This window comes from Cyprinus carpio, chromosome B4, assembly GCF_018340385.1.
Source record: "Cyprinus carpio isolate SPL01 chromosome B4, ASM1834038v1, whole genome shotgun sequence".
NCBI classification, from domain to species: domain Eukaryota; kingdom Metazoa; phylum Chordata; class Actinopteri; order Cypriniformes; family Cyprinidae; genus Cyprinus; species Cyprinus carpio.
Window position 1 is genome coordinate 17546697 of NC_056600.1, and position 14655 is coordinate 17561351.

At 39.1% G+C, this 14655-nt stretch overlaps 1 protein-coding gene across 29 annotated transcripts in view; it reads right to left on the reverse strand.

The window, feature by feature from the left end:
• celf2 (cugbp, Elav-like family member 2) overlaps positions 1 to 14655 on the reverse strand; it is a 146275-nt gene that overhangs the window by 72993 nt on the left and 58627 nt on the right. Inside the window, exon 1 of one of the 29 annotated variants that reach the window (XM_042722248.1) lies at positions 9846 to 10209. The exons of 26 other annotated variants lie outside the window; for them this stretch is intronic. In XM_042722248.1, coding sequence (XP_042578182.1) covers positions 9846 to 9922 — 77 coding nt within the window. In that variant the 5' untranslated portion in view covers positions 9923 to 10209. Of the gene's footprint in view, positions 1 to 9845; positions 10210 to 14655 lie in introns of those variants that run through there. 2 more of the 29 variants (XM_042722263.1, XM_042722269.1) reach the window with 2 other exon arrangements.

Genomic DNA, 14655 nt, shown 5'->3' on the forward strand with positions numbered 1-14655 from the left:
ATAACTGGGTAAAACCTGGTGCTTAAAATGACCATTCATTAGTATTTTAAACACTGCACTGTGATCCATGAATAGTATTTTATGTTGTCTAATGATTTTTGTTTTAAATATGCCTGACAAGACTTTTTTTAACTATTGTTAGACTGAATGACATCTTTTCTGTAAATCATCATAAATATGTATGATAGTTATTATATTGTGCTTAGAAAAAAAATAAACAGGACATTTCATACATTTCTAATGTATGAAAAAAATATAAAGCTGTGTTAACTTTTATTGATTTGCTGCTTGAAACCCCCTTTCTCATCTTTGACCCATATAACAATTCTATTTCTCACAATATTGCATAGTTTTGATCATTTTGAAATGCATATTCATATATATTTATATATATATATATATATATATATATATATATATATATTTCATTTTGTTTATTTTATTGAATTTTTAATGTAGTTTTTATTATTTAAATGATACTTTTAATGTAATATTTTTATATCATTTTTTATTTCTTTATTTATATCATAAATTAAAATGGCTTTAAAATGTAATATTAAATTAAAATTATCAATTAAAATTAATACATAATACATTATACAAATAAATGTTATTACTTTTAATAATTAAACTGTATTCATTCATTTTCCATTTACAGAATTTCCTATAGTTTATTAAACATAATAAACAATGGAAAAAAAAATGGAACCTCTGCATTTCTTAGGTTACTGACACTTCTATACTTTTTGTACAAACACACAGTGCACAAGAAATACTAAACATATTGCATACCTTAATGCAATGCATTGCGGATATAATGCACCTTGCCTGTTTGCCACTATTTTATTCTCTCTTGTTGATAGGCTTTCATTACATTTGTTTATTAATTCAAATTAAGCCATACCATTATTTTAAAATGTTTTGAGCAGCAACAATCACATTTCCAATTATAATACTGTGAAGCATCAATATGTGCATCATATCACTTTATAGCTGGTGACATCTAACACTATACAGTACATCCGATCCAATATGAGTATGTGCCATACGTCCAGATTTGGGACTCTGAAAAGTTATACTCAACAAGTCAATCAGTTGATGGGTCAGTGAAGCAAAGACAACACGTCATCATGGCCTCATCTCTGGTCCCTTGATTAGCGGCACTTAACAGCAGAATTTAACAAAAGCTTATTGCTACATCTAAATATGTTCTGTTAACCATGGTGACATCCTCATTTACTTCAACATTCACCTATTTTCCACTTTTATCTCCGTCTCCACAGAGTTCCTTTGTATATTCCTCAGCACAAAGCTATCAGAGAACTCATTCTGTGAAACAGGTTATGAAAATAAAACAATGGCAGTTGCTGGGTGATATGATATGCCTTGAGGGATCTAAACGTTCGGAGGGGCTTTTTTCCACTTCGCTGGAAAACGAACCCACGATGTGCATTCCCTGGGCGAATTACATAATCAACTTCAGCCCTAACCACCAGCAGATGTTAGCCGTGTAATCTCACTCGTTCGCGTCCAAGTGAGACTGGCTCAGCTTTTCCGGCATGTACGATCTCTTTCATACACATGAATTTGTGTCTCTGTGCATGGCCGTGGATCACAGGGAGAATGAATGCTGCATGCTGATTGGTTAAGCAGCAACACATGCTGACCTCAGCCAATCAGTGACGAGCATAGCAGAACAATAAGGGATCCTCCATTTAAATGTGAATGCAGTGCTATTATCCAGCTGGGCTTATGTGTGTGTGTTCACGTCTCTATCCTGAAGAGAAAAGAAAATTGGAAAGACAAATGACAAAAAAGAAACAAATGAGGTACAAACTAAATTACCAGTTTGGCCATGTTAATTATGCTGATTCTGAAATATCTGTTATTTTTCTCCTGTCTTTCTGTTAAATGCATACTGGATTTACTCAATTTTTTACTGGATTTTGCCTCCCATTTCTTTTTGATAAAATACTTTATAAGTTTCATTAAACTATTTATTTATTTATATTAACAATTCTGTAAATAAAATAAAATAACCCCTAGCTCATTCCTAGCTAACAATAATGTAAGTTAATTCATTATCGAATTCAGTATATAGGACTATATGGAAAGATAAGTCAAGCACACAACTTTGTAGAATACAGCAGAGTGCTGTCATATACTCGACATTTCAGCAAATGCAGCAGGTTACCTATATATTGCATGCATACTTTATGTACTGGAATAGTATGGTAGAACTCTATTCAGAACATACCCAGTGTGTTTGTTTTCAGAGGGCAGTGGTATATAGCGAGCACACTCTCACTCAGACACAGCCTGAGGGTAGGCACAGACAGAATCACTCCATTTTGCCCTTAACAGCATAGAGAGGCCTGCAAGCTCGCAGTAGATCAAGCTTTGCAATAAAACAGTCAGGCCTCCTTTACAGACGCAAACTTTAACTGAGCCTCCACACACATACCACAAATTCTATAACCCAGTATAACTCACACATTTATCTTTCTCTCATTACTCTATCATCATAGTCCCCAGAGCAAACGCTCCTGCATTCTTATATAACACAACTGTTTGATGAGAGAACGGGAGTAAAAGGGAAGAAAAGCAGGCATGCAGACTTGTGTGGATCTTGTATTTTTCCTCTTTCACATCAGAATGCATTTTCTGGTCAGAGTCAAGGTTGGCCGTGACAGCACTCTCCCAAAAGTCTCATCGTATGCAGTGGCCTAGTTTCTTCGGGGGAAGAGAGACAGAGAAAGGCCCACTGGAAGCGAGTGCAAGGTGGGATCGGTGTCATACACTGCTACACTCGGTTAAGCTTTGGAGAGGCGTCAGTACCGTAACTGTCCAGAGGAGGGGAAGTCTGTCTCCTCTACCAGCTTTGAGATCTACCGCTGTGCCCATGGCATCTCCTGGCACAGAGCCCCACGGGGCTGTTTGGCCATCTGGGAAGCTGGCTGAAGGGTTAGGGGGCTTTGCGGCAGCCAAGGTTGATGACCTGATGTGATTTAGTGGAAGTGCAAAGGCGTGCTGGGGGTCCCAGTGATGGGACTTGAAAAATGATTCATGAATATTGAGCTTAATTAGCATGGAAGTCGGGATTGAGCTGCAAAGTGTAGCGGACATATTCTAGCCAAAAAATGTCCACATAAACAGGAAGGGGTAGACTGACCACACTTTTTAAATGTGAATTTCATAACATAAAGTTTGTTTGGTTTCCATTTATGCCGGGGAGGTCCAGTTATGCTCCTGGAAGGCAACAGTCCTACAGAGTTTAGATCTAACCCTAATTAAACACACCTGAACCAGCTAACTAAGGTTTTTAGGATCTCTAGAAAACTTTCAGGCAGGTGTGTTTCAGCAAGCTGAAGGTTAATGTTGCCAATTCTGTGGTTTTCTCATAGAACTTGGCTACTTATTTACTGTTGCCATGGGTTGTTTTTTTGTTTGAGGGTTAAAGCAACCCAGAATGCCATTTCACTGGAGGTGACCCCCAATGGATGGGACAATCATGGGGAAAAAAACTTGATTGTGCTAGTTTTAGGCTAGTTTTGAATAACAATTGGGCTAGTTTTATTTAATTTATATTGATGAGCAGAAGCAGGACTGGACACCCATGATTTATGGGTAAATCACAATCGGACAGACTCCCACTCCACATTAGGTGTATATTAAACATTGAATGTTATGTCTTGGCTGCTATTTTGTAAGTTTTGTCAGGGTAGCCTGATTCACAAACAAATTACTTATGATTTGGTAAAAAGACTCAGGAATCACCAGATGGAATAATTCCAACTGAAGGTCCAGACACACCAAACTGACATTTAAAAAGCAGCGACAACAAAAGCTGTGGTCATCTGCATCTGGTCCAAAAGATCGCACTTAAACGCAAAACCAAAGCCAATGTCCAAATAGCAGGAATCGTCTTCACCAGCATGGAAGAAACTACTCTCCATACCAACAGGTGGCAGTAGTCACCAGAAGACCTAGAACTATGCAAATACAAATAGTGCAGGAGATAACCACAAAAAATATGTCGACTGATGCTCAACGATACTCAAATTTGGCTGAAAAAGTGTCTGAGCCAATCAGACTGAAGCTTGCCATTTTGAGTAAGTACTTGTTTCGTGTTCAGGATACATCAGACAGTCAGTGAACCGTCTGACGCTATTAGCATACTTTTGATGAGAAAGAGGACAAACCCACATAAAGGGATTGGACACCAACAAACCCACGCACATTTACACACAGGTGTGAGGTGTGGATTAGCATGTTAGAAAGCAAGAGCCGAGCTGGAAGGCTTTTGCTGAGGGCTGCCAGGTTGTTGAATCCCTGTCTGTGTGCGTAAGTGTATTTGTGTGACTTTTAGCGCAGTGATGGTTGCCTTTTAAATAGGCAGCAGAAATAAGTCCTCAAATGTTTCCCATAATCCTGCATTCCGCTCCCTCTAGCTGCAAATAATGAGCTCTCCTTCTGAAGAGCCCAATCAAACAAGTAAAACATTTGAGAGAGTGAGAGAGAGAGAGAAAGAAAGAAAGAGAGGGAGAGAGAGGGAAGACATGACGACGTTTGGTATTAAAGGAAGCAGAGAGGATATAAATATTATGAAAGATTGACGACAGAAAAAAAGGTAAAGGGAAAAGCATGAAGTGGAAGAGTGAGCAAGGAAAAGGAAGGCAGGGAAAAGGCATGGAAAGACAGAGGGAAAAGATCCACGGAGACTCATTGAGGTACGCCTTGACTTTGGCAAATGCAGCCACGCAGATGGAGAGAATAAATATTGGACAGGGATCTCACATCACTTACAGAGAGAAGTGGATGGGGGGGGGTTGGGGTTTGGGAAAGAGAATAATCAAAAGGGAAAACAAAAGACCGATCCAATGCAAAACACATCAGCGCACACAAGCAAGTCCAGACTGCTGATCATTCGAGCCACCCAATCAACTTTAAATGAGTAATGTGTTCTGCATGATCGGCTATAAAGCTAACAGTGCTTGAAAGCATTTCCTATGTATTTCCCACTTCCAATTAATTATGAAATAAGTAATGTTTCCACTTAACGTAATGGATAACAACACCCTATAGCCTAGCTATTTAGCCTAAGTAGGCGTGTCATGTCACAAATATTGCAGGACAATTTATCTACCAAACCGCTTAGGGTTATTGGTTTGTTGAAATCACTAACCCTGGTTATGAGCAATAATAGCACCGTTCACACACCAATCGATTTCACTGATCCGATATTCAGTATAGGTATCTCTCCAATACTGCCAGTTTCTGCCAGATTGGGGTATCGGTCAGACGAGACCAATCCAAATCCGATATTGTGCGTATACTATTCCGTGCTATTGATAAGCCCCAAGAAAACCACATTGAGTTATTGATATTATGCAGCAGTTTAAAAAATAAAAATTAAAAAAATAATAACTAATGTGGTCGTATGTGTGAATATCAGCTAATTTACAACAACTCAAACCAGATAATTCAATCAGATATCAGAGTCTGAACTATCTGTTTATAACAGCAAAAGATGCAGAATAGGCCTACAGTATATGATCAAATAGCAGAGATTGAAACTGACTCTGTGGAACGACTGAATTGACTGAATTGACAAAAAAAAGTGTCTCTGTTTTTTAGGGTCTCTTCAAAGCAACTGGAATTCTTTTTTTTTCTTTTTTTTGAAAGGCCAATATACACGTCTGATTCCATTTTGTGTGTGTGTGTGTGTGTGTGTGAGAGAGAGATAAATAAACATACATATATAAGAATAAACAAGAGATTTCTATGGTTCCAAGGCCACAGGGTAGAATGTTGTTCGTCAGGTACTGTATAAAGAACTCTAGACAAACACTCCTGCCTTGACTGCAGTCAGCTTTTCAGCAGCTGAAAGCCATCGTCACGAGTGCACGCATGACCATACACAGAAAGTGAAACACGCTTGTCTCTCAGTGCAATCAGAGAGTGGAGTGTGCGTAAGATGAAGAGGCCGAGTAAACGAGAGAAATGAGGAATAGCGACAAAGTAGTCAGCAAATACAGACAAAAAATATGATTTAGTCCTCTAAATAAGTGCTTCGCAGCTGAGGGTTGCAGATCTGTTCTGATTGGGTCTAAAAAAGCAAAAGCAAAATGCAAATCATAAAATGCAACTACATAATCATGCACTGAATAGAAAAATAAACAACTAAATACAATCTACTTTTAAAAGGGATGCCAATGCACTTTCTGTTTTGTTGTTCACATTAGCAATTGTACATCCAAACAGATTCTGCAATACAGTCTTGAGGAAGGAAGCAAAGGTGCCAATATGGAAAAATTGTGTTTCTGTGGCCACAACATCCTCCGGCCCCATCAATTGTCTCCTCATCCATCACTTTCACACATATGGGCCAGACATAAGTGATGCAGTACCTCTTGCACATACAAATACACATCGCAACTTTATAGGGCTGAAAGAAAAACATCGGCCTTGAGTTTAAAAAGCTAGTCTTATGCATTCACTTTTTGGCTGTCTATTAGACTCTCTGCCTAAAACACCAATGGAACCCATTTTTCGATGAGGTTTTTTGACTGGAATGTCAGCCATTTAAGAAGGAATTTTGATGAAAGATTACGAAGACAAACTTATTAATAACATTCACCGATGAATCATGCACAATAAGACCAGTAACCCGTATTAAGAAAGTAAATAGGGTCAGTTTTGATTACATGATGACTTTAGGGTTGGCTGATTGTGCATGTGTCATGTGCCACAGCTCCTCACACTTGTTAATCATCCCTTTATCTTCCAGCAATTTCTGGAATGAAACTGCTCCCTGTAAGCACTGGAGGCATCTCTACCCTCCCTCTGTCTTTCCTGTCTTCCTTCCCTTCCGTTTATGTCTCATGCCCTAGGTTAACTGTAGATGTGAGGAACCATTCAAACAGGTCATGAGTCAAAGGTTACAGACTTCCCAGAGTTTTGTGAAGATAATTGTGAAAAACTAAAAAATAAAATTGCTTGTCTGCTGAAAAGAAAAGAAAAAAGAAACTCAATCTTGCCAAACAATAAGTTTCAGAAATCAAATCAGCTACTAGCGATGCAATTTTCCCACATATAAAACTAAATTATAACTTACATTAACTTGACACAAACTTCTTTTTGTGCTTATTTGTATCCTTTATTTTTTAATTTTCATTCTTGAAAAAGACTTTCTGTATGGAAGCCCCTTTCCACGTCTACCAAAAAGTAATTGTAAGATAAAGATAATAGTCAATTGTGAGATACAAAGTCCCTATTGTAAACTATAAAGTTGAGGCAGTGAGTTTTGGATGAGCAAGAAATGAAAAAAATCTAGTTATTTTCAGAAATTTGCTTCAATTTGCATCATATTTGCAAAAAATATAACTGAATCACAAACGTCTCCTCCCACCGATCCTCCAACACATCCTCCAGTGGGATGGAAAACAAGTTCAGTGCATGAACCCCACACCGGAACTCTGATCAGCCCCTCTCTCTCACACAATAAGAGCTTCTTTGTGTCCTGGAGGACCGTTGGAGTGTTCTCAGATCTAAAATTAAGTTAGCCTGTCAAATGACTTCACTTTACTGCAAAACAAAAAGCTAGAATCCAGAATCAACAACAAAGTTGGCAGCTGAAGTGGCTTACGACAGGCTAAAATGTAGACTGCGCAGTTGGGGATTTAAAGGACAGGTGTTTTATATTCTCACTCGAGTGTGTGTAATGTTTTTCTGGCAGAGAGGTGAGCGGCTTATCAAGTAGTGAAGAGAGAGATTAGCAAGTATTCACTCGCTGGAACACGGGCCAGCTGGATGCTGCCCGTCCACCTTCTTACGTGTGTGTGTAATGGGAGACTGATAGCAACACCTTGTCACAGAAGTGCTGGTCCGTGCTTAGGTTGAACTCGCCCGTCAGCGGATTCACCTACAGGTCTTGATGTGAGAAAAGAGGCACATGAGGACAGCAGGAATACAAATGAACAAACCTGGGAGCTGAACGCAACAGAAAGGCCCATACACAAAGAGAAACATTCATGAGTGAATTAAACACACACACACACACACACAGAGCATGCATTCTGAAGACCTTTTGAGAACAATCACATGGTAGAACTAGAAAAATGAACAAGACCTCTTCAAATATTACTCATCATAACAGAAAGAAATAAACAGATGAGGCCTGGCGCAAGATTTTAACCAACAATTTCTAATAAAGCACACATCTATCTACATATTTGAAGTCCAATTGACTTTTAAATAGTGGTTCTGAACTGTTAGGCCCCCTAAATTATTTTTCTAACAAAACCAGGGCGTCCATTTAATGCTGTGTGTGTGTATTTGTATTGTTTTTAGCATTTTAATTAAGATTGTGTTAATTTAACTACATTTAAACATGAAGTGTCACAATAAAACTAGGAGCATTTCTTAAGAAGTAGCCTATAAATTGATCAATATAGGTTTCTGTCTTTAAATTAAGCTAACTTCAACAAAGTAACCCCACCCCAAATTCCAAAGTACATTTTTGGCATCTTTATAAGAGAGTGAAATCATTATTTAGTCTCTTCATATACGGTTTGTAATTTCGCGGGTGTTTTTTTCTCTCTGAGACCGTCGTTCTGTCTCAAATCGTTCCCAAAAGTGTTGTTAGACATAAACAAATAGCAGACTGTCACACACTATATCAACTGTAAACAGCCTGTGGGTGGGAATAGTGAGGAAAATGTGGAGCAAAAGGAGAGATCGGGGCAAAATTCTCACCACAAAACAAGCGCTCATCAAACCGTTGGTAGTTAAAGGCGAGCGGACGTAAATGGGACAGCGGCAGCGTCTGTGAAGAGCTCGCGCTGCATCAAACTATCCCTCGCGCCCCGCAACACTGCACTTTAAGTGAATTACGTGTCCTGCGCGTGCTCTAATCTGATTTCGGCAACACATGCCACGTAACAAATCAAATTTGAAACAACCCAGATACAGAGAGAGAGGGGTGAGAGAGAAGGGGAGGCAGTCATTGACTCATTGCGCATTCCGACGGTTTAAAAGCAGAGACGGAGCGGCGCATGGTTTCAACACTGAGCTCGAGCCATTTCAGTCACATGTCTCCTATTCATGCATGAGCTGACACTGCGCTGCGGATCATATGCGTTCAATGTAAAGCAATTATTTATGGCACTGATGCCCCAACTATTAGCCTATATAAAGGAAGAAAAACTGTACTAAGGCATCATTTTCAATACTTTTGCCCCAAACTGATAAATGATTACATTAAAATACATACATGGCCTGCTATATATATATATATATATATATATATATATATATATATATATATATATATATATATATATTTATATATATATATAGGTACTATAGGCTATATACCTATATAGGCTATATATATATATATATATATATATCCTACACACACACACACACACGTTCAGTTTAGCGAGTACAGTAGCCTATCCCACTTTTTAATCAGATGTTATATCAGTGGACTGTTACATTCAACTGCTCTTCTCGCAATAATACATTTGCTATCCACTGCTACAGTTTGCCCATGCACTGCAGATCAGTCTACGTAATATAACAAAACTCCGAGACATGATCCGGACTGTCCGATGACGGAGCAATAAACCCGACGTGTTTATTTCCCGGATGCATTTCAGCAGCGGCACAATAAAAGCAGTTAAAAGCAAAGACAACATTAGTACCATCAGCCCCGTTATCTGATCGCTGATAACAGAACGCGCGGCGCAAACACACCGCCGCGTGCCCTATTTGTCAACACGCTTGCGCCGAGCAAGATGACAGAAGAGAGCTGAGGAAGCAATGAGATAAACGCTTACATAATTTCTCCGGCGCTCAACAATCGTCCCTCCACCATCATCTCGGGTAGAAAATCCAGATCGTAGGACGAAGTCATGTTCAGGCTGACTGTGTTGTGCGCCGCTGACTGGATAACGCCCGCCTTCCGCGCGATCCTGCCTGCCGAGTTCGGGCGCGCGAGACGGAGAGGGACAGGTGCAGCAGCGCGAGCGGCACTGGACACGCACACACTCACTGCGCTTGTCACATTCTTTTCCGCTCACCCATTAGAGTGTTTTTCCTCAACAGTTACTTTAAAAAAAACCTTCTTCTCACAGACAACTAGCGCTCCGGAGCGTCAAGCACTGGGAAGGGAGAGGCGTGGCTGCTCGAGCTGCTGCTGCAGCGAGTTTTTAACCAATGCATCTCTGAGCCATATCAGCCGGTCGGCTTTATAGAAATGAAAGAATAAATAGAAGTATCCAACCCGGTAAGACCTTCTTCCATTTTAGGAAACAACAAAAATAGAGTTTTTGAAGAATGTCCATGCAGCTCTTATCCATACAATGGAAGTGGATGGGGACTGGAACTGTCTAGGTCCAAAAAAATGGACCTGTAAAGTAAAACTGTAAAAACATTACAGCCCACAATAGCTCTAAAATCACATTACATATATTCAAATACAACACACCAATATATGATGTTATTTCATTAGTCAAAGGGATAGTTTACCCAAAAATGAAAATTCTGTTCCAAACCTATGACAAAAGAAGAAGAATACTGGCACCTGAACAGTGACTTACATAGCATGGGAAAAAAATTAAAAATACTATGGAAGTCAATGGCTACCATCAACTTTTTGGTTGCTAACATTCTGCAAAATATATATTTTGTGTGTGTTTAACAGAATAAAGAAACTCATAGAGGTTTGAAACAAATTTGGGGTGAGTAAATAATGACAGAATTTAAATTTTTGGGTGAACCATCCCTTTCAACATCTCCAGTCCCCTTTCATTGTAACCAGGACAAAATAACTCAAACTGAGCAAAATATTACTTTCGTGTTCAACAGAAGAAAGAAAAACCCTGTACTTTTCATCTTTGAGGAAAAACTATACCTTGAATATAAAAAGCAACCTTGCAGAAACATGTATTGTTCCTAATTATTGAGATTACCATCGAGTCATAGACAGAAATGAGGTTGAGAGATGATAGAGGAACCTCTAGGTATTGGAGATTTATTGCATCAGTGTATTTATTGGATCGAATGATGAATGCAATACAAGGCGCATCCCCATTTTACTGCGCTCATCCGTTCATGCGTATGAAAGAGCGCGTTTTCTTTTTGTTTTCCCCTCGTGTGCCCCCAGGGGAAGGGGGTCTCGAGCCGCGGCTCTACAGAGCACGTGCAGGAACTAGGTCATGGGAAATACACTCATGCTTAATGCATATATACACACACAAATGATGGGGAAAAAGAGGATGTTGTGCCTCACATTCTGTAGCACATAACCAAGTAAAATAAAAAGATCTGGGGATGCACAGCCTAAATTAGAAACCATTAAAAATTGCATTGCTGTGCAGTTTATGCTTAGAAATTGTCCATTCTAATTAGATAACAACATATTCAGCCAAAAGCTTCAAAACAAAACAAAAATCCATAATGGGCCATGCTTGTCTTTAAAGACCAAGCGCAATGAAGGATTTCAGCTGTCATTACCAAGCAGTTGCATAGAATTAAAGTGCAACAAACAGTCAAATTAAACCTGTAGAAAACAGCCAATTGCAATAAACAAAACACGTGTTGTGGTCTGTTATGACCTGTAGCCAACAATGTGCTAGTATTTGCATGCGTTCAAGGGAGGTGTTTGTGTATGCAAGGATGCACAATCAATATTTCCTTCTTACAGTAACATTTATGAGAAAACAGAAAACAAAACTAACCCTGGAGCCAGATCCTTAGAGGCAGTTTAGTTATAGGCCAAGATTTCTGTAATGATTTTACACAAATGATTATAATGCGCAAACTGAGCCACTGGGGTCATCTTTCCCTCTAAGAAACACTTTTGAATACCGCCTCTAGCTTGGACAGTTGAGCAAAGGTGACTCATGCATAAATAAATAAATAAATAAGTAGGTAATATACAATAATTTCCAACATTACATGAAGTCAATATATGCAGGCCTAAAACCACCAATACAAAATATGAGTAGGCCTACTTATACAGCCCACTGCCCTAAAATATCAATTTGTGCATCAATTACACACACACACACAAACAAAATCAATTTTAGGGTGAACAAAGAAAAATAAACACACTGTGAGTTCTGGACAGGTTTATAAACATTCCGCTGTTCTCGCACAATGCGAGATCTACTACCTTGAGCAAATATACCATTACATAATGGATTGTGCAATAAAGAAGCAATTTACGAATTCTCGGCATTGCTGTTACACATGTTATGGAGATGATGAATTCACTAAATGGGCTTCTGTTTGGAGAGAAAATTCAGCAGTAAACCCAAAGACAGCCGAAGCTTACACTAAAGAAATAGGGGTGAACATAAAGGAAAGGACGCATTGTAGACTGCTAACACACAATACTAACACAATTCTCGTTGTATGTGTGCAACAGACAGAATATTTTTGCTTAATAAAGTACATTTCCATACTGTACAAATATGTTTCAAGCCTTCAAAAACTAGCTTCTCAGTTTTTAAATGCACTCCTTTTCTCCAAAACTAAGCCCTCTGAAGACATGGCATCCAACCCGATGTAAGTAAACCCAAACTGACTTGAGAGTAAAACGTTGACGCAACTAAGCACATTACTAGATAACTTTTGCAGAAGTAAACAGCGCATAGCACACTTTGTATATAGCCTTACTATAAATCTTACTTCGCTTTAAGGAGCTAAAATGCAGCAGATTTTAAGGGCAAACGCAGAGCCAATTTTATGTCTTTTCTGTAGCAGAAACACACCGGGATAGATGTCTGGCACCCTGACTGTGGAAAAAGGGCAACAGGGATAGTGGTGATTTCTCTGGATACCCATTTTACTGATATCTGGCAGGTAGCGGCGACAATTTACGTGTGGTATTAAACGGCTTAAGCAGTTCGGAACAAGAACTCACACCACAGACCTTCATGTCGCCCCCTGAACATCCTTCAATCTTTCTGGCTTCCTCTTCTGTGTCATTCTCTTGGGGTTAAGAAGTCTGATGAAAGCACTTAAGGGCTGATATAATTCTCTCTCACTGAAGATAATGGAATTTAGCCACAAGACGTCTCTCATATGGGCTCCCCTCTTCCTCGCTGTCTCTCACTCTCTCTCACACTCTCAGGTCAAAGGTTTCTCTGTTCTTCCTCCTGCAGTTGTTATTGTTACCCTTTTACCTTTCTCTGTTCTTTTATTGTCATTTTTTGTTCTTTTTTTTCTCACCTTCTCTCCAGGGGTTTCGGGGGTATAGCCTGAATATTTTCTCTTGCCCTGAACCTGCTTAGTGTGTTACTGTTGCCTCACATTATTGTGAGTAGAGAGTTGCCAGTGGTAATTTTAATGACAGTAGACCATTGCGAACATATGCAGCAAGTGGCAATATGGATAATTTTTCATTATGTGAGGTAAAACTATATTCACATTGTCAGACGATTCAGGCAAACTAGATTGGTGATATATTTTGTAAAACACATCTTTACATTACATATCTGAAGGTTGAAAATATTATTATATAGTTTATCTAACCTTTTATGATTCATATCATGAATATGCATTACATTGATAAACTACAGAAAATCATTTTTATTTTGGCATAAATGCCTTGGGCTGAGCTCCCAATGTCCTTGCATCCTAGTTACGCCCCTGTTCTGCCTCATTTTTTGGGAGGACTCTTTCTCACACCTTCTCTCTCTCTCTCTCTATGCCTCTAACCCTTGGGTCTGGACCCAGCTGGCCTATAACACGTATTGATTGACCACGTAGGAGGAGAGCAAGTAGACAAGAGAGAAAGAGGGAGAGAGAAAGGCAGGCCCAGCAGGCTGCAATGCACGGAGACAAAAATAGTACACCAGGAGTTCAAACCGAACGGAGAGCGAGAGAAAGAGAAAGAGGTGGGGGCAGGGAAGGTAGATAGATGGGGGATAAGAAGAAGGAGAACACGTTAAAGATGGCAGATATGGGGCGGGAAAAAAGACTGCATGTATTAGGGGTGGTCTTAAAAAATCGAGGCAGCATAGCTGCTGGGAAGGAAGAAACTCAGTGAGGACCATTCGTAAACTTAAAATGACAAATGCTCTCCTTTTTTCATCATTGGTCTCAATGGTGTTTTTGTAGGGTGAATTTTTAGAATAAGGGGGTGTGTCTAATTGAGCAACTAGGCCCAGCATAAGTTCCAGAACTGCTATTGCGCATTTAAAAAGGAAAGCTGTGTGTCAACATAGGCATATTTCAGAAAAAATAAAAAGTGCTCTACTAACTCCAAAAACACTTTTACCATAGTGGATAATTATTAAATGTTTACATATGCAACCGAATATGTATCCAGTTATATAGTCAACTTGTTTGGTAGCTCACCTGGTACAGGTGGTACATTTACAATGTGGGGCATTTGATATAAGTCCCAAGACTTGTAAGCAAGCTAAAACAGTATGGTTGCTTTAGCAAATGTGTTTTTACCTCATGTTTTCTTTTTGTTAACATATCGATTAAGTTTAGGGTGAAGTTTAGTATGGGTGATACAATATTTTCAAAAGGCATTAACCTTTTAGTGCCACTCACCAGACATTATCAAACTGCCGCAATACGTACAACAACCAACATAAATAATAAAGCATTGCCATATTCGTGTTCATC